Raw genomic sequence first — 25,138 nt, forward strand, 5'->3', positions numbered from 1 at the left:
AACAGAACAAGCCACTTTTCTTCTCTCATACCAAAGGATATCTCTTGAGCTAATACTGAAACAAAACCAGCTCTTATTTTCTAAACAGCTTAAACCCTTTAATGTAAAGTACTCACTTTAAACGTTAAAGCCTAAGATAAACTCCAGACCAGTTTGCCAACTCTTTCTACTTATGGTAAGAGTTTCTTTTTCCTCCAAAGGATAATCTACTGATTGTGAGAGTAGTTTTGCACAATCAAACATTGTTAGAAATAACTTAGGGTAGAATTAGCTTACCTACAATCAAAATCTACTAAAAGAGTCAATAAACCCTGCCCAATCCATCCAAAGACGAAATTAAACACCACCATCAACATAATAATATGCAATTTAGTTTCTTCATAGAGCAACCTCAATCAAAATCTACTAAAAGAGTCAATAAACCCTGCCCAATCCATCCAAAGACGAAATAAATCACCACCATCATCATAATAATATGCAGTTTAGTTTCTTCATAGAGCAACCTCCCTACAAGCATAAGTTCAGTAACTTGCACAAGGGTAATAGTCATGGGAGCAGGAAACATAAGATAAGCCATACATACATCAAACTTCTTTTGTACAGGAACTTAGAAGTCTTTAAGATTTAATGGCTGCCACAGTAGACACCATGGAGTCCACCCCACAGACGTTGCGACCCTTGCAGATCTTGTAGTATCCTTTCTCTCCCCATCTTTCTCCCCAAGAATTCTTTATGATCCAGTACGGCTTCTCCTTGAGTCGGATCGGGGCATAAGCTCCGGACCCATAACCCACCAATAACACCCCATGATCCAGTCGTCGGCCGCATATGTATGGGCATGATACTCCGCCAATGTATGTTTGCATAAAAACTGCATTAATACCAACTGCAAGGAATAACACAAGTCATCACCATTTCTGTCATCAACCTACAACCATAGTTTTAAATTTCGGAACAAAATGCACCATTAATCAGATTTTTACAGAATTTCGCCGATATTCCAAAATTTTGTTGAAATAACCAAAATTTTGTTTTTCACCGTTGTTTAAAAATTTTCCAATGAAATGTTTAAAATTTGCGTCGAAATTTTATACATTTCCATGGAAATTTTAAAAATACTGAAAATTTTAACCTAATTTTACATGATTTCGGCTGAAATTTCCACCAAAACCAAAATATTCCGATTTCAGTGGTGGCCGAAACCAACACCGAAATCCAAATTTAAAACCTTGGCCACAACCCAATATTCAAATAAAAGAAGAGATCGTAATAATCATTGTACCGTCTCAAAAGCTGGTTACCTACCTGCAAGTGGGCCATTTTTCACGAGATTTGCAGCAATTTGCTCTTCATCGACGGAGACAACACTGAAGTTAGTCACAGACGCCGCAATTTTAGACTTATCAAATTTGCAGGTACCACGGTCAGTTCCAGTATAAGGGTAATCTTCCTCTCGCTCCAGTCCACCAGATTTGAGTGCATACTCAAAGGCAGTGGTCATTAGTCCACCATTGCATCCCGCATCACACTCTCCAGGTTCTGAGGGATCACACTACAAAGATTAAAAAAGACTTTAGTATTAAGAGCTTCAACGATAAACTGATGGGTATTCTATGGATACTCTTTATGCACTATTTTGGAAAGGATCAATTCGTTCTTAGTCCATCATGTTAACAAAGTATCAATTCCTATCAAAATGTGTTTTTTTTCTAAATCAACAGTACCAAGGTTTTTTACCATTCAAAAAAATAAATAAAAAATTCACTCCCAACGTTTTCAGTTGAAGTCAACATGTGCCATAGCAAACAACTACACAACTGTATAAGAGAAAATTAGGCTTGTTTACGTGTGTGAAAATACACAGTTGAGGCATGAATATAATTGATTCCCGAAACTGGTATGCACAAGACAAAGAATGTTTGTCTTACACAATTTCATGATTTGTCAATTACTACAAGTAAATAAAAAGTTCATGATTTCCCCATGGAGCATGTTGGAACTGTGTTCAAGAATCAAAGCATCCATCAATTTACTGGCCAATAGCTTGTAACCAATAAATTGATAGGGCTTAGCTTCAAGCGCTCTCCTCGAAGATAGGATATATCCACTCAAATGTTCGGGCACACATATAACCTGGATAATTTTTAACAGAACACAGATATAGCCTGGCTTATCAACAAAAGACAATCAGATATTAACATCAAGAACCAGTATCTAATAAAAGACTGTTGGAAGATCGATAGTATCTGCAAACCCAAGAGATGAATTGTATCCACCTGCTATATATTGAAAGTATATATTAGACTAGAAAATCCATAAGGCAGCAGCCATGCTTCAGAAATGGCCTCTATGTATCTATATTTGAGTTCATTTAAAAATGCTTCTTTATATGCAAATACTTCAACAATGCAGAACTGAAAAGTAAAAAAAACTTTCTAGAACCCTTTGTGCATGCCAAACGAATGCTAGCATCCCATACATCTTTCTAGCCACGTAATTGAAACATCTAAAGATAAATGTCAGTTTAAAATTCAAAGTGTCGGCTAAATCATAGGTTCATGTACAAGTTTCAAAATTTCATGACTTATCATGGGAACATGTATGCTGGGAGTGTGACAAGTTATGGTATCAAGATACGGACATGGATAGGGACATAAGTATCCCATGCCATGAAATAATAAGACACATGAGATCTATAAAAAAAATACCACAAAACATGTATAGATTTAATTTAGACGATGGGCCAATAATAATTTAAATAAGAGCAAAAGATTAAAATTAAACTTGCAAATATGTGTAACTAATAAGAAAAACACCAAGATAGTTAATTTGAAGAGACTAACATATACTTGAAAAACGGACCATGAAGTATTTGGTACAAAGATCGGTATCATATTGTCTAGGACACAATATGTTGTGCCTCTACAAGTATCCATATCAGGGTATCATAGGGATAAGCATCCATTACTTCAATTCATAAACTCCTTGATCAATAAAGTGGAGAGGGTTTTAGCTTCATGCCGTTGAAGATAAGATAAAAGCACCACTATATTGAGGTCCCATAAATGATCCAGCTTATTAACCAGAAAATAAAGTCAAGAGCTGCTAGCTAATAAAGGATCTTTGAGAGCTTAACAGATGATGTATATCGACCTACTATAAATGTAAACTACATATTTTTCGACGTTTGAACAATATGGTACCCAGATATAGATACAGAAATGGATACAGACATGGGAAAAGAGATGAATCACCACTTTTCAAATTTTAAGACAAGGCAGGGATTCAGGGGTCCCGTACCATGAGACAGGACACAAGACATGTATCGATATAAATATCATAAAAATGAATTACAATTAACTTAGAAGATGAAACTAATAGTAAATTCAAAATAGCATCTACAAGACTCTTGTTAAAAATTATAATTGCCAATATGTGACAATAAAAACCAAAAGCATTATACTTCATTCAAAGAGAGTGATACGTAATAAGCATTGCTATTTTGACCAACAATATTATCCATGAAGTATCCGAGTATAAGTATCGGAATTATAGCATGTCAAACACTATAAAATTGGGCCAACACAAGCATCCGTGTAGTTCAATAACCCATAATCATAGAAAAAGACGACTCCAAAAAAAAAAAAAAATACTCCGAATAGACTCCACCAAGACATTATTTGACTCGGTAGATTCTAATGACAAACTCTAATAAATATTGATTGAATTACAAATGATTTGTTACCAGTTCATGGAATAAGTCTAATCAAGAATAAAACAGTTATGAAAGAGAAAGGTGTGTTTCTTGTAAGAAGGAAGGAAAGAAATAGAAAAAAACAAAGAAAAAAGAGCAAAAAAAAAAAAGAAAAATAAGTCATGCGGCACAAAAGGAGATGGAAAATGAGAAGAAAAAGGATAAAAAGAACAAGAAAGAAGAAAACAGACAAAAAACACACCAAATCCCCCAAGTCATGAAGTTTTATACCATTGGATGTTACACTACAAAAACAAACAGGGCAATAGGTGGAATAGAGAATGATAGTTTACATACAAATACCTCTATGAATGTTCCACACAATATCAATCCCCTATGTGAAAATCAGTTTAAAGACTGAATGCTTCTGTGGAGTTCTAGAATAAATACCCACTTCAAATATACATCCTCTTAGCAGCAAAGATGTGAATAATCTGAAGAAAGTCAACGATGGATGCGAGCCAAGGAAAGGAGACTGCTTTTGTAACCAAGTGTTCACGCCCTCCAAGTAATAACAGTCAAAATAAGATGGCCTCACTCTAAATCAAAAGCATAAAGAGCACAACGGCAGCACGTTCTACATTCTGTTAATAAGGTTGTGTTTGGTTGCACATTATCCTGGCAGCCGTGTCGGGACTTTTTTTTTTGGATTTGGGATGCCATTCTCCGTTTGCTTGGCAATATAGAATTGAACTCCGGAGAGACTCCCTGTGATGTCCCCCGGGTAATTAGTGCATGTCTGCTAAGGTGGCATTCTTATCCCCTCCATTGCACAAAAAGGAGGAATTTTGCTTGAAATTTCTTGGGAATAGAGCTTTTTCTCTCTTTCTCTTTCTTCCGTCTCTCTCTCGTCTCAATATATTGTAAATGACACCCCCCAACTAATTCCCCTACTCTTCGAGTATATGCCGCGCAACCAAACACAACTTACCACTATTCTCTGGGGTAATTCTGGGCAATTTCAATGCATGTCTCCTCCCTGCCGACCACTTATTCCACTCCGAGTCTATGCTACACAACCAAACAGAGAGGAGTTTTCAAGACAAGCATGTCCTTTCCTGGTGGCTAAGTGATAAAGCTTTCCTCACCATCAATATAAACCATCCCCTAATTCTACCAGAAGCTTTCCTCATCATCAATATAAACCATCTTCCTGGTGGTAAGATATGCTTGAAATGGTTATTCTTTAAGAAATAAAAAGCCAACCTACCTTGCCTAAAGTGAAAACTACTATAGACTAGACTTTGTTGCAATGAATGGTAGTTCCCATCAAGAACATGTAGAGCTGCCAAAAAATACAAAGTACACTACTTTCAGACACACATGCTGGGTCCTCCAAGAAAGCTAGAAGGACAAGCAAGCCTCAAGGGAGAAATATGACCACTTTTTGTCATGTTTGATGATCAATATGGACAACCCAAAGTTAATGAAAGATGCTATATGGTTGCATTTTTTAACTCCGCAGACATTCTTAAATTTTCCTCAAAAAAGGAAAGACAAGCAAGGGAGCAATAAGACCACTTTCATTAAAAAAATATAGAAAGACAAGCAAGTTTCAAGGGAGAAATATGACCACTTTTGTCATGTTTGGTGATCAATTTGGACAACCCAAAGCTCATGAAAGATGTTATATGGTTGTATTTTTAAACTCCATAGACATTCTTAAACTGGAACCAAGCTCGACAGAACAAGCACACATCATTCAACACCAATAAGATGGATCATTAGTCTTTTTGCTCAATTCAGTTCTAGGATCATGTAATTTGACATATTCACAAGTAGATTTTCCAAATTTGCCTTCATAAGGAAAACAAAAGATGAAACTGAAATATGAAAAGAGTGACTATCTTCGGATGAAGAGAAACAATAGCCAAAGGATCTACAATGAGGTCTAAATCATGATCAACGGCATATCTCCCTTGAAGGGGCAATTGAGATCTTTGCTAGGCAATCAAAATAGTGTAGGCTAGAGGTCAATGAAGCCCTATCCCCACACATATTTCAAATCACATCAAGCACTTCAAAAGGTTGACATGTCTTGCAGTCACATAGCAATAATGAATATTATTTTTCAGTCTACAATTAAAACTAAGATATATAGAGCTATAAACATATCCGATACATAATTGTCGCAGGATACGAGAAGATTTTGAGGTTCTGCCCAAGGAAGCAGGATTCGTTCCCTGGACTGGGGAATCGTGATTCCCCGGAATGCGGATCCGATTCGGGAATCGGTTCAAATCCCCGAAAATTGAGAATCGGGGTTCGGATTCGTCAGAACCCTGATTCCCAATTTTGGGAACCCCGATTCCCAATTTATGGGAACCCCGATTCCTAATTTTTAGAACCGTGATTCCTCGGCGATTCCCTGCGAATCTCCGGCGAACCCACGATTCCCGCTCCCAACCATCCTCGGAGCCTTCGATTCCCGCCTTGGCAACCTTGGTTCTGCCACCAATAACATATCATCAGAAAATGGGAAGGATGCACTTCGCGCTACCATCTAATAACGCAATTCTTCCTTTTTTCCGTGTGTAGAATGAGAAGCGCAAAAATAAAGCAAAAAATCTAGTTCGGTAAGCCGACCCACTAAGGTCCGTTTCTAACATTATGCCTTCTTTTTAGGCTCAAAACCATGATTCTATGGAGCGACTAATTGTAGCTTCTCAGGATTCTCATGAATCCGTTTCTCGCCCATTAAATTAGGCGAGAATGAGAAGCCTTGCCGAACACCCCCTTCCATTTTTATTTTTACAAGAACACAAAAAATGAATTCTGCACTGAGGAAAATAGACATAGAAGCATAAATCCTTTGATTTTTTTTCTTGTGCAAATACTAGACTACATAGATAAATGGGAAGAGACAGGGAGCAACAAAAGCTTTAAATGTCTTTTGTATTTTTTTTACAAGTACTAGGACAGAGGGAGTGAAGAACCATTATTTTGATGCATAAGTGACAGAAAGAGAAACCATTAAAAAAAATTGACAGAAAGAGAAACCATTAAAAAAAATTGACAGAAAGAGAAACATGCTAGTACCTGGTGGGGAACAGTGTATGTATCAACCAGTATATAAACCTACAGTATCTATCATCCAACTAAAAATAAAACACACCAAAACCTTGCATCTCGTATTCGAACGGGATTTAACAAAACCTCCATTTAAAACCACCATCGCAAGATCACATGGAGATGTATTTGCAAGGGGGGAGTTCGTCCGAGAAGAAAGAGAGAAGATTCCCAGCCATTGAAGATTAGTGTTAGCAATCCTAAAGAAATTCTACCAATCATCCTGCTCTGCCCTAAACAACAGCTAGAACATCACTTGGGTGCGTTTTCTTAAGAATTGAATTGGCGACCCTGGTTTTTTCAGGACTCAAAGCTGAGAAGGCAAAAGAAAAAGAAAAGAAACAACGAAAAAAAGATCTAGCATGAACTAAAGTGGAAGTGCAAGGGCACAACCTAGATCAGGTCCTTTGGTTTCAATTGGTTTTAGCTAAGTCCATCACTGTAAAAAAAAAGTGGTCATGTCACGAATTTTTCACATAATAACCAACATTTGTTTAAACCATAGCCAGCCTTAATGCAATTTGAACTACCCATTGATGTTTCTTGGGACTTGACTCCAGAAGACGCAGAGTTTCAAAGCAGTCTGATATTTTCTCTCTTTACGAGCAAATAGGTTCGATAAAAAGAAGCAAAAACGCTTACCACCAGCCTGTTAGCAGAAAAAGAGGACTCCCAATAATACTTACAACAGCAAGATGTCCTTGAATTAGAAGCATCCAGTACGAGAACGCTTCGGAAAACTATCTCACACCATGTTTCGACACAGAAATGCCTATATGTGTAACAGAATAGAACATAAACTTGATCCCTAAAATAATTATTATGAACTACCATCAAACTAAGGCTCAGTTTACATGAAAAAATAAGCAGATGGAAAACTAAAATATATTAGTAGCAAGTACAGGTAAAACACGTCTTGTTTCGACGAGAAATCCAAAACTCTTGTAGATTACAACTGCCTATAAAGTATCATCATGTCCTGTATCGTTAATCAATACTGTATCTTTCCTAAAACTCTTAAAGAATACAACCTGTATCATTAATCAATACTGTATCTTTCCTAAAACTCTTAAAGATTACAACTTATAAAGTATCAGAAATCAGGTTACCAACTAATTAAGTATTTATATACAACCCAGGAATACAAGAGAAGATTGGATCTAGCAAAATTCCTGAACCCATCCAGAAACCAACCATCACAAGGAAAAAAAAGCGAAATGGTATCAGCACAACCATGTTTTGATATTTTCACTAATTGCATCTTGTCTTTTAGTAAATAAAGAACTGTCAAAAGGTTATTACAGTTCCCAAAAAGCTCTCACAAGCCAATCGAAAAAGAAAAGACAAGTTGGGTATGTGCAATTATTAAAACATGGTTGTGCTGATATCATTTCCCAAAAGAAATCATCATGTACTCTATTAACTTTAAGGAACATTAACTCATCACCTAAGCCATCACCAAAAGTCACAACTAACAAGAATAAGAAAATGAAAAAGCCTTTAAAGGGGGAAAAAAAAGATAAGCAATTGGGTAATCAAAAGACCCTATCTTTATGAAGAACTGCCACACAACTAAGATTGATAGAGGAAATAGGAAAAAGCAGCAAATAAAGGAACAAGGCAAGAACAGGGATAAACCACACAAACCTCATGGTCGCAATCCACCAGCTGTTGCTCACTAAGGCTTACAAGCTTTCCCGTTGAGAGAAAATTAGCCCCTTCCAAAGCGCCGGTAGCACTAAAAGACCAGCAAGAACCACAAGAACCCTGACCCAAAAAAAACGGATTCAATAGTTCATTTTCTTACTAAGTCTCTGCTCGTTTGAGATTATGATAAACAAATGGTGAGCCCCCAAACCAATTATTGGACTCAAAATTAATTTTGAGTCCAATAATCGGTTTGGAGGCTCGCCATCAGTTGTCATTATCTTAAACGAATGATAATAGGGGGTTCAAACCAGAGGACTTTGATCCGGTGTTAATTGTGTCCCACTTAAGGTAGAATAAATTACTTTATATTTTGTGGAATTTTCTCTCTAGTTGTTTGGTATGGATAGGAGTCTCAGAGATAAGGGTTATCTAGATCAACTGTGGTGGGAGTCACAGAGGAAAGGGTTAATGAAGAAATCTGATACGTGCCTAGATGGGTCCCATTTAGAATGGAATAAATTACTTTCTTATTTTAGAGAATAAGATCAGATTTAGTAAGATATGATATAATTAGTAGCTTAATAGATTACAATACTAATTTAGATTAGTATAATCTTTATTTAGTTATTTTTATATTTATCATAAGATCATTCTATGTTTATTTGGAGTGTTTTATATAAGCACATGCTATTGTAATGGAAATCAATGAATGAAGAAATTATTTTAGAAGTTGTTTCTTACAAAGGAGGATTGATCCTTCCCTCGAAGTGGATCAAGAGGTTGATCTTCCCTCTAAGAAGATCGAATCACGTTACGAACCGATTCGGGTTCATAACAAAATCTACCCCAATTTGCAAGAGATCGAACCATAAATAAAAAAATAAAATACTTAATTATAATAATCGCAGACCTGGTTCTTGACAGGGGTAACAGCACCGTGTTCCCTCCAATCGAAATCAGAGGGAAGATCATTGGTGGGAAGGATGGGGGCTTTATGGGCATCCGAACTAGAAAAGAGATTAGGACTACGGAGGCCAAGGTAATTGTGATGGAACTCGTCCGCGGTCAGATCAGAGAACTGAGTAACCCCATGTTTGGCTGTAGGATCAAGCTTTTGGTGTCTCATAGCCCGGCGCAGATTCGCCTTAAAAACAGAGAATCGGTGGGCATGCTCTTCTGGGCCGGAATATCTCTTCCCAAACCTCTTCACAAAGCTAGTAAAGTGGGCTTCCGCGTTCAAAGGATGATTATCTTCTTCAACAAAATCATCGTCCCCCACCACTTGACGGATCAAAGGATCATCATCCTCTTGTCCGCTTAACGTTGCAGAAACAGAAGAAGAAAATAGACAAAGGACGATGAGAAGAAGAAGAAGAATACAGAAACGATGGTGAGATTCCATTGGGGAGGAAGAGGAAAAAGAGAGGAGAGATTTTTTTCAAGCCACTGGGCTATTATCTACCGGTAGGTCGTGGGTATATATCGTTTTCCTGGCTTGCGTGTGGGTAGACTCTACCCAATAGGAGTTCGCCACGTGTTCCGCATCTTTTTCCGTTCTTTTTATTCTAAAGGGACTTTGGGGCACATAGCGTGAGCGATCGGGGTGCTTCTTTCAGTTTGAGAACCGAAAGGCGGATGTTTCACGATTTTGTACAAGCCTGTTGTAACGTGTAACGTGGCTCGTAGAACATCACTACTCAAAGCGTTGCTAAAATTAGGGAAATGATATATTCCACATTTTGATTTTACTTGGGACAGCCCCCTTCAGTGTAAAAGAGTAGTTGTAAATACACTAAAGGGGATGTCCAAAGTCAATAAGGGAGGTGAATATATATATATATATATATATATATATATATAGGAATAAGATTGTACGCTCGACCGTACCTAAAGTTAGGTACGGTAGAGTGCCAAATCACATGGGTCCCCCATTTTTGGTGGGCATCTAAACCATTCATTTGCAAGGCCACATCATAGATAGGGTGCATACCAAAAATCAGCACCATTGAATCATCCTAACCCCTCCAAAACTGGAGGCCAAAATGGGCAGATTTGTGGACAAACACTGTCTGTCCATTTTGGCCTCCACAAATGAATGGGTTAGGATCATCCTATGAAGCTGATTTTTGGTATGTACCCTATCTATGATGGGGCCTTGCAAATGAATAGTTTAGATGCTCACCAAAAATGTGGGACCCATGTGATTTGGCACTCTACCGTACCTAACTTTAGGTACGGTCGAGCGTACAATCCTTTTCCTCATATATATATATATATATATATATATATATATATATATATATATATATATATATATATATATATATATATCAGTTAATGCTGAAATGGGGAGTGGGGTGTGCGAAAACATGTCAGAAGGCTCGGAGTTTGAACTCTGGGACCCTCCTTGCTTAAGTCAGAAAGCGCATCAATGATACAAACTAAGCTATGACGAGGAAGAACAACGAGGACAAAGATTCTAAGAGATTTGTTATCCTGTATATAGTTTGGCCCCCTTTCATACATTTAGAGTCTACTGCAGTTTAGGAAGCTTGACGTTCTTGGAGTCTCTTGTGATTGGCGGACCTTGCAGGAAAGTCCCCTTTCATAGACTTTGGGCAAGGTTTAGGTTTTCTAGAAGAGGTGTGAAATGCCCTTCTTGCTTCCCAACCTTCCTTTAACCTTCGCACCACGTGCTCGACCTTGATTGGATGCTGATTTTTACCTTAACATATTGCCCCCAACTTCTTTCGCCCTCTTCGAGTCGAGGAAGTTGAAACGCCCTAAAACATATTTCAATTAAGGGTATTTTTTTTTTTCAAAATTTACTCTATGGATGCGATTGGAAATTCTAGAAATTAAAAGGGGTAAACATGTCAATTTACGTTGACTTATGGCTCAATATATATATACACACACACAAGAAACATTGGAATTAGCGACCCACTAAATTGGGTCGCTAATACTAAAAATATCGTCGCTAATAGTAATAGCGACCATTTTTTGTGGGTCGCTGCATGGTCGCTAATTCGATCGTCGCTAATAGTCTTCAGCGACCCATATTAATATGAAAGTCGTTAAATGTTACCCGGCCATTAGCGACCCATCGAATCGTTTCTAATGAATCATCCAACCGTAGCTAAAGGTTTGTAGGCAGCCAAAAAAGACAACTAAATTAAGTATTAGCGACAGTCGGAATGGTTGCTAATATATTTGTAGTGACGAAATATGTTGGTCGCTAATAGTGATTATTAGAGATAATAATAAATTCACGACGCTAAAACTCTGTTAGCGACTAATATATTGCGTCGCTATTAATCATTAGATCTTTTTAGCAACCAACTTAATTTGATCGCGAATACTACTTTCAACGTATATATGTACTTTCCGCGACCAAATTAATTGGTAGCTAATACTCAACTTTAAGATTTTCTTTTGGAAAATTTATTTTATTATCCTGCTGCACCTGCACCTGTACAATATATATATCAAAACTTACATAAATATCCATAGTCATAACACACATTCAATATTAAAATTGAAATGATATATACATCAAAACTTATGAAACTATCCATACTGTACATACATTCAGTATTAAAGTAAAACTCCAAAAAACAAAACAAAAAATCACTATTCATGTATATATATTATGATTCCTAGTACTCCTCATCCTCTCCGTCAACATCTTCTCCATCATCTTCTTTGTCACCATCTTCTCCATCATCAACATATTCTCCTTGTCGAGTTGTTGGCTGCAAAAAAAAATACAAGGAAGGAAGTATTTTTAGAAAGAGTTCAATTGAAAATGAGTAGTGTTACTAATAGCGAATAAACACCAATTAACAAATCCTAGGCACCCAAACGGAGTAGTGTATTTTTAGAGAGTTCAATTGAAAATGAGAACCACAAGTCATCAAGAAGATAAACAAACATATATCTATGTTTTCGAACAACCACCTGTACAATTCTCAATTAATTAAGTAGCACCATTTCATGGTGAATATCTTGTCTTCATCTCATTTGCTTCTAATGAAAATAGGAATCATTCATCAATGTTATACCTCCGTTCGCTTAAATCTGGAACAACTCAACAAGATTATGTGTGTAAATCAAACACCTAATAAATGGTTGAGGAAATGTAACATAACAGAAATTTGATAGAGATGGGCATCGTTTCCATCATTTCATGGAAGGCTTGTGTTCTTGCAAAGACTATTGGTGAGCATTTTCATACTAGTTAAGAGACTGTGATGCAAAATGAACCCATAGAATAAAATGAAACTCTATCATCATTTTGACCATTGCTCCATTGACATGTATTATCATCATTTTTAGAGGGTATCCAAAGAGGCCCAAAGTGTTTTATGAGTGTGTCCATGTGGATACTTGTGTGGTTTTGCATCTTAAAACATGTATGTTTAGATAAGAGCAACTTACATTGGCAAAGCTTCCCTCCAAACAAAATAGACTCAACTCCATCAGCACGAAGAATGACTTTAATTCCTTCTGACATTGATGGTGGAAGAAAATTGTGCTCCTCTCCAGTCTCTAAAGTCTCTAAAGCAAACTGGTAAGGAAGTGGTAGAATTAGGAGCACGTGTCTTTCATACATTCATCATTTCCTTGTATACAGGCGCATAATCATGCCCACACATACAATGACATCCCTGTTAGATCTAATAGTAAGTCAAGGTATAAAAAAATACACATCCAAGCATGTCTAATAGTAAGTCAAGGTATAAAAAAATACACATCCAAGCATGGCATAGGAAGATCTTCTGTCCCACCCGAGCGACAAAGAAAAACTTTAAAACAAGACCTAAACTAGATGGGGTTTAAATCTAGTTAAAATGCATACAACCAATTTCCAATAACATTACATATTGTGGACCCCGATCCGAGCGCGGTGCGGGAACGAGTCCCTAACATCCTCAGGATCTCCACAATGAAAGAAGAGCTCTACCAAGGAACTCTCGAAACAGGTGCCACCCTCACAGCATAGCATGAGTGGCGATATAAAAAGAAAGAGATACATCCTGATCCGGAGCCAAGGCTCGAAACCGAGATGTATCTAGAAATAACTCAGAGTCGCCATCCATGGATGCGCCATGGAACCAAAACAAATGCTCTGTTTGCAATGGATAACCAGAGATACAAAAGGTCTGTGCCTGATGACGAATTGAGAAGGTCCGAAGAGCGCCCCCAATTCGCCCGAGTGCGAACACTTGGTCTCTTATGCCATTTATTATTAACCTCGAAGAGTTTTGGGCAAAAATCATGTGAAATGGGAACAATCCTCAGAAGTCGTCTATCTAAGCATGCATTTTCTGAGAATAGAAATAATAAGCACACAAAAAATAAATGAAAGATGTGCCACCTAAATATTGCTAGGTTATGAGTGACATACCTAACTGGTGTCTAAGTTCTGATGGACAAACACATCAAGCTACAGCTAAAGGTATAGGATCAGTACAAGAAAGTAAGAAAACACATCAAAACATACGATAACAACACAACAAATCCTAAGACTCTAAATGATTTAGTCCGAGTCATCGGATGGTCTGATATTCATCCAAAGAAGCCTACGTATCCCCGCCTCCACGAGAATCAAGGAAACGTAGTTCTTCGCACATATTCTAAACTATAATGCCTAAGACACCTAGACCTCTATCTTAGACTCGATCTAAAAGACCGGACTAGTTCTCAAAGCTTCTTGAACGATTATTTAAATTCCAGTGAATTGTAGATTTTAGGACACCCTATATGCCCTAACTAAAATGCAGGTTAGCCCTAAGCTAATGCAGGTGGTTCCTACAACCTATGTGTAACTAGGCTGTATGTCCTAAGGAAAACAATGGGAACACTAATCGCCAACTGACCGGACGGAGGCGCTCCTAGCTAGGACAAACTCCTAACTCTAACACAAATACACAATAAGCACACAATAAAAGACAAACTCCTAACTCTAAAACTCTCTATCTAGGACAAACTCCTAACTCTAGAGGAAGATCTTTGAAAAACAAGGTTTTCAAAGGTTTTTGAAAGATTTTCAAAGTTTATTTACAAAAGTTTGGCTGGACTTTAGATAAAGATCCCAAGCTGCACTACGTACCTCGTGAGAGAGGATCAAGCCAACGTAGTTCGAAACGAACTCTCCTAATACGCTATAAAACTCAACACTTTAGATTTTTTTAAAGGTTTTTGATGTTTTCAAATGTTTTTGAAGTGCTTTTATATTTTTGACGATTAAAAGTGTGTTAACACCCTTCGGCTAAAGGGGATCCGATAGAAGAGCCTCCTTACCCACCATATCGCGGTAGAGTAATTTAGAGGGAAACGGGATCCCTAAAGCCTAAGGGGAAAGAAATAAAAAAAAGGGGGACTAAAATCCCAAAGAAAAGAACAATCTCGAAGAGACGAAAAACAAAACTAACGAGCCCTAATCAATCTCTAAAGGAGACGATATCTAACCCGCGAGGGAAAATCCTAAACAAACGATAGATGAAAAGCTTCTAACCCTAAGGGTAGACTTCTAAACAAAAGGGACAGACAAAAACTCTATAAGAAGAATTACTAAACAATCAGCCACTTAGGAACGGTACTAACTGGCTAAAAACTCTAAGAGGAGGAGATCCCTTAACCTGCGAGAACTCTAAGGTAGGAAGGGAAGAGGTTGGCTCAAGAAACGTTCCATCGTTGCCATGACCCGAGAGAAGTGTTCCCAAAATCGATGGAATCCCGAAACTCGAAAAAGATCTCGAGGAACGTACAAAGAGTAGTCCCGGAAAGAAAGAAAACCCCTCAAACCCTGTGAAGACCATAAGATGGGAAAAATGATAAGAAGGGCAAGGGGTTGGCTCAAGAAATATTCCCTCATTGCCAGGAGAATTATCCGAGGATGATATGCCCAAAATCAATGGAATCCTAAAATGCAAAGAGTTATCCCTAGGAACTTGAAGAGACTGTACCCGGAGAGGGAGGAAATCCTGAAGAAAGGATCACAACGAAAACAATTAAGGAGTTATGCTTGTTGTACATATATACGAAGCCATAGAAACCAATGGCCGAAGAGTGAATGCGGCAGCTTAAACATAGGTGGTTTGATGGAAATCATATTCAGTTAAGCTCTTGGAGACATTTAACAGGTATAACCTCATGTAAACATAGATGGAGGTAAAAGAATGCAAGGAAGCTTTCAACCATAATACATTGAAACCCGAGACTTCTAGGAATTTGGATTATATGACATTTGTCTGAGAGGCAAGATCATATCAACAGAACCTTTAAGCAATAGGAGTGATAAGGTTGGGCCAAAAGAACCCAAACCGATGACAAGAATAACAATGAGAATATAAACCAGATGATGCTTTTCAAACCAAACGGATACAATCAGCAAGATGAAAGATTAATCAAGATCCGAGAATCCCAATGCTGCACCGAAACAAAAATAAACCCTACATTCAAAAATCAATTAGCATGCTCTAAACTTGAACTTCATAGGACAACATCTTAAGCGCATTTAAATTCAACCCTACGTATATATCCAAGGATAGTGATAGCGTAGAGAGCATCATAAAGAAGGACGGGCATTAAGGGATCTAAACAAAAAAAAACATGGAAGAGGGCAGACCAATAACAAGGGCCATTAGAGATGGGGAAATAATACCAGTATGATCCCAAGCTGTAAGATATATATGACTTGGATTTGTCTTCCAATACTTGAATGACTATCTCCTGGCTCTGTCTTCTCTTCTGGACCTCTTCTTCTCTGAAATTTTAAAATGCCTAGAGCCATGAGTCCTTCTTCTCTTCCCGAGAGATATCGAGATTGATGATCGTAATAAGCGAGGACAGGATGACCGGCGGCAGCAGACGATCGGAATTTGAGGTCTGCGATAGTTGAGATACCTAATTAGGAGGGGATTTTGGTTTGGATATCGGTGGAGGAAAATGGGGGATTTGATAAGAGGATTTGCAGATATGGATTTGGATTAAAGTGGAGTAGGCTGATGTAGATGGGAATAGATCTGGGTGGGTTATTAGAAGGGGTTTGTGTTGGGCGGAAGTGGAGGAAAATTGAAGTGGGTTTGATTTTTATTTTATTTTTTTGGCTGCCGGACATGAGGTGAGAATCGGATGTGGGGGGTTTGTGAGAGGGGGTAGTGGATTTGGGGTTATGGTTGAAATGGATGACCGAAATTTCGGTGGCTGAAGGAGATAATAGTGGATGATGGGGATGGACATTAGGGAAGGGTTTTCGGGTTTGGAACAGATGATGAAACTAGTGGATGGTGGAGTTGCAGAGATGGTGGTAAAGGGGAAGCAAATGGAGGGTTCGATGGTGGTGGTGGAGATGAGAGGATGACCGGATTCCGGTGAAGGCCACCGGAGTTAATGGTAGTACATGTAAAAGCTGGGAATGGGTTTGGTGATAGTTAATTTAAAGGAGGTTGTGAAAATCGGAGATGGGATTTGAAGAGGTGGTGGATGGTTTGGCCGGATTCCGGCAGAACTTGCCGGAGATGAAGGAATTGCAGAGATGGTGGAGGACCAAAGGTAGAGGTGGCTATGGAGATGACGGCTGGAGGTGGAGATGGGGTTTAATGGCTAAGGGTAGAGATGGAGAAACAAATTTTGAAGTGGGTTTCAATAGAAATGGGGGTTTGGTGGCTGTGATGGGGATTTGAGAATACGGGGGTAGTGGTGGTCGGAGGAGAGGGGATGGTGGTGGAGATAAGGACCGGCCGAAGGAACGGCCGGAGAAGATGGATTCTCACCTCTTTTTTTCTTTTCTTTTTTTTTCTTTCCTGCTCTCCCTTTCTCTAAAATGAAGATGGGTCTTGGAGCTGTTGTGGGGTCAAGGTGGGGAAAACGGCTGGAGCTCCGGCGGCCTTGCCGGATTTAATGGTGGAAGAAGAGTAGTGGGAGCTTGTGGTTGGGTGAAAAAGAGGATGAGGAAAATGAAGTGGGTTTGGTCGAGTGGTGGCTGTGGGTTTTGGACTGAGAGGGATTTGGTGAAGATAAGAGGGGAAGAAAATGGTGGCGGCTGGAGGTTAAGGATGGTGGTGCCGGATTGTGGGTTCGATGGTGGCTCAAGGTGGTCGGATTCCGGCCAGGGTGGCCGAGGAAGATGAAGTGCTCGGCAAAGATGGTGGTTGGGCTGAGAGGATGGGGCGACGGTGGCTTGGATGGGTGGGGCTCAAGCTCTACAAGTTCTCCCTCCCTCTCCCTGCTATTTCTCTTCCTCCCTCTCCTTTTCTAGAGAAAAAAAAAATGAGGCGCCTCTCCATCCATTGCCCTAATTCGGTCTTGTCTTTTTATAACAAGAGGTGTGCTGATGTTAGCACACCCATGACTTGGTAATTGCACCCCATTGGGTTAGATGTACATTGGGATCGGTACGGTCACCCTCTTGCTATGATAAGCCACCCTCCTTTGAAATGATAGATTTAGGCTCCCTTTCTTCCTTTAGACAGCTCCCCTTTTTCTAGGAAACAAAGAGAGTGAATAAAAAGGCAATGATGTATTTGTTCATCTTTTTCTTACCCCGGACAGCCCTACCTATTGCATGGTGACTACTCTTTTGCCGGATAGGTGATTACATGGTAATGGCACAAACTCGGCTTGTCCTTTTGACTACCATGCTTCGTTCGATTCACTTGAAACCTTGTTGAGACCTACATAGGATCTGGAACTACCCTATAACTGATTTTGGGACACAAATTCAATTATTTTAAGGAGATTTATTCAAACAGGTTTATTTGGGGTTCGGTCAAAATGGGGTGTCTACACATATGAGCAAAAAATGTATGAAATAGAGGGAACTAGAAGAAAATGGATACCTTGAACTGATTCCAAATCCACACTCCCTAGAATGTATACCAAATGATCCTCTATCTTCACATACAAAACAATGAAAAATCACAAAAAATTAAAACATAAGATGACTACTAGATTATGAGCATTTAGCTAGATAAAAATAAACAACCAATATGTTGTGCCAATTTCTAGCCCAATGTTCTATAGGAAAGGTGATCATCCTAAGTGGAGTAGATTACCACAAAAAATAATAGGAGCAACTACTAAAACACTCATTTCTTTACTAGTATAAATCAAATGTATCAATATTGCCTCACTAGTATAAATCATCTCCCTGTTTTAAATGAGTGGAACTTAAAACTTGTTCCATTGTAAATATTTTACAGCACACTTATAGTTCAATATATTGCATACATTGGTGGGAAGATATTGTATATTACAATGCACATACAGAGAAGAGAATAGCAAAATAGCCTCACTAGGGACCCGTTCCATCAATTAGTTGTCCATCAAAGAATAAGCAAACAGAAATGAAAAGTTAAACTACTAAAAACAATGTGAGTCTTGAACAAAGTCCAAAGCAAAGACACAAATAGAAACTAACAGTCCCAATAAAGAGAATGAACTAATACTTGGGCAGCAAAAATTTCTGCCCTAAAACAAACAAATATAAATGTACCTAAAACAAAAGCTGCACTTGTAGCATTTAAAGCTTCTGTAACTCTATCTTCTCTCTCTCCAATTCCTGCCTCACTTGCTCCACCAACCATTAGAGAATATGGTCAACTGCAATCAGAAGGGCCTGAACACTACAATGGGCAATACGTTAGTCCAGTGAGGACAAAAGTAGACCTTAAGAACAACAACACCTCCAGATTACCTTGAGCCCAAAATGGTGTTGTTGAGTACAAGCAATCCTAGAGCATCACTTTCCAAATCCTCAGCCACAATTAGAAGAGGTCTGTTTTTCTGTAAAAAGACATAAAGCAAGAGAAATAAGATGTTATCAATTGGACCTTTGAATCAGTTATTTCACACACTTAAGGACCATTTCACATTAAGACCATTACCTTTAAAGACAGCTCCAATATTTTGACAAGAGAATCCAAGTCCGAGATCTTCTTATCATCAATTGGGTCTTCTTATCATGTAAATCACAATCAGTTTCCCACACAAAAGGCTTGGTTCCAAGTTTAATAGAGTAGCCTTCCAACATGTGAAGTATAAAAAAATATCCTTCATGAAATGAGAGATGAAATATAACAGAAATAATTCTTGGGAGTTCCAGATCATTGCTATGGGCAGCTAATGCAATAACTTTAGTTCATAAAAAAAAAATAGAAGAATTAATTCCTAACGACTGAAGCAACTCACCCAGTGATGATTAAGAACTTTACATAAAAAAAAATCATGAAACCTAACAAGTATGAAACTTTTAGTGAAATAAAAAGCAGTTCACATGAGCTTTTGTAAACAGGGTTACCCAAAGCCTACATTTCAATCAAGAAAATTAAGTAAGAATCTTACTACCACCCAATTGAGCAAAAACTTACTTTAAAATAAATCAAGAATCTAACTACCACCAAGTAAGAAATTTGTAATGAAATCAGAATCTATGCAAATAATTCTAATATTTAGTGCCATCCTAGAATACATATCTAGCACTTACAATTTTTCTCCGAACAGTCACAAAGTTATATATAGAGAGCTCTTCACCAAATCAAGAAGATAATTCTAAATAAATGGAAGAAGGAAAATAAAGGAATTTTTTTTCATTTCAACGATATAGAGAGAAATGATATGGTTGTGACCTATTCAGAGGGAACTATCAGAGCGAGGGAGAAAAACCATAACATATAGCCCGGAGAGATAGATAGGGAATATCAAGAAGGGGGGAGATAAACTAACCCTAACAAGGGAGGTGGAAATGCAAATAAACTAACCCTAACAGTGGAGGGAAAATGAAACCCTAACAAGAGATGGATATGAAACCCTGACAATCAGAGAGATGGATAACCCTAACAAGGGAAAGTGAAAAAATCATTTACCTGTTGTTTTCTCTTCTTCCTTCTTGTCCTCCTCATCTTCTTCTTCTTCTTCTTCTTCTTCCTCTTCTTTCCTCATCAAGATAAAGAAGCTATTACCCATAATTCCATTCAACACAAACTCATATCAAGATGGAATAGAAAACATACCAAATCTCATAAACCACTGCCGCAAATCTTACCGCTGCAGAGAAAATCACGGCCTCGACTTTTGGGGATTTCGTGATTTGGTGGGTCGGTGAGTGATTGAGATTGGGGTTTTCACTGGAACTACTTCATAGTGATCTTATTTCCAAGCATAGAAGAAGAAACCCTACATTGATCGAGTATTGAGAGGAGAAGAAACCCTATATCTTTCGATCGTGAAACCTCGACCAAGAGTTCAAGAATCGAGCTACAAGGAACCGAGGAATCGAGAAATAACTAGAGTTCCCTTGAAGAAAAACGAAAAAACCCTAGAAATTCAAAGGCGATTAACTTCTATGTGGCAGTAATGGTGTCAAAGTAAGTTGGAGAGAGAGAGAGAGAGAGAGAGAGAGAGAGAGAGAGAGAGAGAGAGAGAGAGAGAGAGAGAGCAACGATGGTGGAGGACATTTCAGTTGTTGGATTAAAGGAAACGAGAGCTAGGGTTTGAGCAAGAGGGAGGGAGAGCTAGGGTTTGAAAGTGGTTAATGAAAGTGGGAAACAAGAAGCGGGAGAGGAAAAGTGAAGCATGCGGGAACACAAAATGTTTCACGGGGAAGGGTCGATTAGGGCATCTAATTGTGTAATAGTCTCTTATTTTTTTAAAAGTACTGTACGGACCACACTATAGGATGATCCAAACCGTCCATATGATGGGCCATAACGTAAATAGGTTGTGCCCAAAATATCATTTCTATAGGATGATCCCAACCCTCCGATCTACAGATGAATTGCATATTATGGCCCATCACATGGAGGGTTTGGATCATCCTACAAATGATTTTTTTGGACAGAACATTATGGCCCATCACAAGGACGGTTTGGATCATTCTATAGTTTGGTTCGTACAATACTTTTTGAAAAATAAGGGACTATAAGGGCTTACATGGTATAAAATCTCATTGATTGTAGCCACTATACAAGCAGTCTATAATTATAATGGACCGCTTCTAATTATCCATATGTAGTAGCGATTTTCCTAACAACTGCTAAATGTGTGCTGCTAAATGTAACTCTTCTTGTAGTGATATTTATCAAGCTTTAATATGTCAAAGATGCAATTGTAGAGGAATACATCTTTTCACTCTAAAATTTAGGTCATGGGTTCAAAAAAAAAGAGGTTATTCTTGGGAAAGAAATCCCAATGAATCATAGTTACTACAACAATAACAAGGTTGTGTTGCCAAAATCATTTCCATAGGATAATCGCAACCTTCTGATATATAGAGGTTCCATAATATGCAGTTTCTCTTAGATTGGAGGGCTAGGATCATCCAGTGAAAATGATTTTTTGGGACACAACCTATTTACGACATGGCCCATCAAATGGACAGTTTGGATCATCCTATGGTGTGGGCCATAGACTTATTTCGAAAAACATGGGTGGGGCCTACCTTGCTCAAAGATTTAAGCAAATTAATTGTTGGTCCGACCAACCGCTCATATTGGAGGGAGGGAGAGAGAGGAGATCGATGGAGTGTTGTACCGGGTGTGGACCAGAAGGGGCGGTTTTATCCTAGATAGGGTGGGAAATATCACTGCCATATTTTTAATATAAGCCTTTTTAGTGACCCTAACATAGGCCGTCACTAAAAGTATTATTTGTGACCCTAATTTTAAATTCGTTGCTAATACTCTTGCGCCACAAGGCGCCAATTTTTAACTGCAAAATATTCACTTTTTGCATCCACTCATTAGCTACCCCATCAAAAACCTTCGGTAAAACAACTATAGCGACCCAACAATTGGTTGTCGCTATAAGCATTATTTGCGACCCTAATTCTAAATTCGTCGCTAATGCCCTCGCGCCACTAGGCGTCATTTTTTGGCTACAAAAAAATAATTTTTTGCGACCAAGTATTAGCTACTACAAAAAAACCATTGCTAATACAACTATCAGCGACCCATTTTTGGAGTCGTCGCAAAAAAAGAAGTTATCTTTTTAATTTGTGGAGATGACTTTAGAAAATGGGTCGCAATTAGTACTATTAGTGACCACTTTTTAATTGGGTCGCTAATACTACATTTTCTTGTAGTGATATATATAGCATGCATTTGCTGCGCTGTAGCACAGAAACAGGGTGGGGCCACATTTTGGGTGGGATCCAAAGCATTCATTTGATGGGCCCTTTCATGGGTAGGGTGTCCACCAAAAATCAGCTCCATTGGATCACCTTAGAGTGTCCATTTGTGGGGCCAAAATGGACAGATTTGTGGACAAACAGTATCTGTCCATTTTTGGCCCCACAAATGGACACCCATTGGTGATCCAATGGAGCTGATTTTTGGTAGGCCCCCCATTTATGATGGGGCCTTCCAAATGAATGCTTAGGATCACTCCCCCAATGGCCCACCCCCCTGTTTCTGTGCTCGAGCGCATCAACCCTTTTCTCATATATATATATATATATATATATATATATATATATATATATTTACTATAATAAGCTAGGAGGAAAAGCCCATGCTTTTTTGAATTTTTTGAAAAATCGGTGGGATTTACACCTCACTTTTTTTTACTTTTTCTAACAAAGGTACCCATTCAACCCACATATTTTCAATCCTACCGCAGGACCCTGGGGGCTCAATATTTTCAGTCGACGTCCCGCGTAAGTACCGGGTGGCCGGTTTTCCTGGTTGTGCTTTTCCCTTTTTGTTGCCTTTGAGACCTAAGTAGGAATTTCCTAATGGTATGCTTTTTGCAGTCTCAAAGTAATGCCAGGAAGATGGTACAATACCTGCTCGAGGATGAGTCTGAAATAGGTGATTTTGAGGAGCGAGTCTGGAAGCTGAGTGAGCACTTGGAGAAGGCCCAGGCGGAAAATGTGGCGCTTGATGATACTGTTGCTCAACTTCGGATAGATCTCCGAACAACCATGGATGGGAGAAGCCGTGCGGAGGATAAGTTGGCGGTGGCTTGACGAGCGCATGCCAAGGAGCTGGCGAAGGTGCGGGAGGAATGGCGCGACTCCGAGGAGTTTCTTAAGGCCGCCGCTTTGTTCAGCGTGGATATTGAGATAGATGCCTTTGCTGAATGCCGGCGGCACGTTCGCCAGGTTGACCCTACCTTCCCTCTTGAGAAGTTGGTGCACGAGGCTGAGGAAGGCACTCCGGAGGATCTTTTGCAGGCGCCGGCGGATACACAGACACCGGTCGGGGAATCGGTGGTTGCCTTGGAAGCTCCCGTGGTTACTGAACCCTCTGCGGGGGCCCAGTGAGGCTCGGACGCCTTGGGGTTTTGGCCCTTCTTCATAGTTTTGTTTATCATGCTTGGTCTGTAATAACTTTCGAATTCTCTTTCTTTTCTCGTTCTCCTTTTTCTTATATACAATGTGCCCTAGGCCACTTGAGCCTTTTGGTGTTTGAATTTCAATTTGATTGGCAAGAACATTTCTAGTGCACCCCGTGGGGCGTCTTGTTTGTGGAAGGACTATCTTCCCCTCGAGTGATCAGTTCGGGGTTAATGGGTCCCACCTGCCCTTTAAGGGGAGGTCTTTTTTTTTTTTTTCATGGGGAGTGTTTTAGGGTATGTTCGGGGGGATCAGTCCAGATGCTACCTCTGTCCCACTCCCTGTCTTTTTCCGGCCCTTTTTTTTATCGTGGGTCGGAAAGTAGAGATACACACATGGCTCAGATAGAAGTGCCATTTCATTGATTTGCTGCGGGGAATACATGTCTTTGTTTCTGCAAATGATAAAAGGAGAACAAACCAAACATACGTCATGTCTTAAAAGAAAAACACGGACCTTACCCTACCTTCTTACTGGTAAAATTGTCGGAGGTTATCCATGCTCCAACTTCGAGGGATCGAGGTCCCGTTGAGGCGTTCTAGCTGATAGGCCCCGGGGCGGAGTGCTCGAACGACCCTGTAGGGTCCTTCCCATTTTGGCGCGAGTTTCCCGATGTTGCGGGGGTCGGATACCTCCGCCCGTCGAAGTACAAGGTCGCCGGGCTTTACGGTGCGCTTTCTCACTCGGGCGTTGTAGTATCGTGCTACCTTTTGCTGGTAGGAAGCGGTTCGGAGGAGGGCTCACTCGCTTTTTTCGAGCACGAGGTCAAGAGTGTTCCGGAGGAGCTCAGAATTTTCTTGTTCGTCATAATTCTCCGTGCGGAAGCTGGAGAGGCCGATTTCTAGCGGAATGACCGCTTCGGCCCCGAAGGTTAAGCTAAAAGGGGATTCCCTAGTTGCGATCCGTGGCATCATTCGGTAGGCCCAGAGGATGCTAGGGAGTGCCTCTACCCAGCTTTTCCCAGCTTCTCCCAGTCGCTTCTTGAGGCTCTGGAGCAAGATCCTGTTAGTCACCTCCACCTGCCCGTTGGCCTGCGGGTGTGCTACGGAGGCGAAACGGTGTTCGATGCTTAGGTTATCGCAGAATCGGCCGAATTTAGCACTTGCGAACTGGGGTCCATTGTCCGTTACGAGTATCCTTGGAATGCCGAAGCGGCAGACCACGTCATGATAGAAAACTTCTCCGTTGCTTTTGAATTGGGCTTTGCTACGGCTTTAACTTCCACCCACTTGGTGAGGTAGTCGATGGCGACGTACAACATTGTATGCCCTCCGGGGGCTTTTGGGAATGGCCCGAGCAGGTCCATGCCCCACATGGCGAAAGGC

The 25,138-nt window shown here is 39.5% G+C and overlaps 2 protein-coding genes across 29 annotated transcripts; both read right to left on the reverse strand.

Moving 5' to 3' along the window:
- Window positions 1-436: 436 nt before the first annotated feature.
- Window positions 437-9,939, reverse strand: LOC143854343 (putative cysteine protease RD19B). The gene is made up of 4 exons (XM_077364228.1): window positions 9,384-9,939; window positions 8,471-8,590; window positions 1,306-1,552; window positions 437-886 (listed from the first exon to the last, which is right to left on the reverse strand). Exons 1-4 carry the CDS (start codon window positions 9,873-9,875, stop codon window positions 618-620), a joined length of 1,128 nt encoding a protein of 375 aa, XP_077220343.1. The 5' UTR covers window positions 9,876-9,939; the 3' UTR covers window positions 437-617.
- Window positions 9,940-12,003: 2,064 nt separating this feature from the next.
- Window positions 12,004-21,072, reverse strand: LOC143854378 (chaperonin CPN60, mitochondrial-like). 28 transcript variants are annotated; one of them, XR_013237506.1, is made up of 7 exons: window positions 20,523-21,072; window positions 20,344-20,406; window positions 19,366-19,433; window positions 19,176-19,264; window positions 18,975-19,104; window positions 12,914-13,143; window positions 12,004-12,228 (listed from the first exon to the last, which is right to left on the reverse strand). XR_013237506.1 is itself a non-coding variant. In XM_077364303.1 (7 exons), the coding sequence occupies exons 2-5, from the start codon at window positions 20,417-20,419 to the stop codon at window positions 19,065-19,067; spliced, it is 273 nt and encodes a 90-aa protein (XP_077220418.1). In that variant the 5' UTR covers window positions 20,420-20,432; window positions 20,523-21,072; the 3' UTR covers window positions 12,004-12,228; window positions 12,914-13,143; window positions 18,975-19,064. The 28 variants fall into 28 exon arrangements, 17 of the variants coding, with proteins under 17 accessions (XP_077220418.1, XP_077220416.1, XP_077220420.1 ...); XR_013237505.1 differs by having other exon boundaries at window positions 19,366-19,501; XR_013237501.1 differs by having other exon boundaries at window positions 20,344-20,409.
- Between the last annotated feature and the right edge of the window lie 4,066 nt (window positions 21,073-25,138).

Source organism: Tasmannia lanceolata, unplaced genomic scaffold (genome assembly GCF_043159265.1).
Source record: "Tasmannia lanceolata isolate RefF3 unplaced genomic scaffold, GAP_Taslan_0.1 ptg000020l, whole genome shotgun sequence".
NCBI classification, from domain to species: Eukaryota; Viridiplantae; Streptophyta; class Magnoliopsida; order Canellales; family Winteraceae; genus Tasmannia; species Tasmannia lanceolata.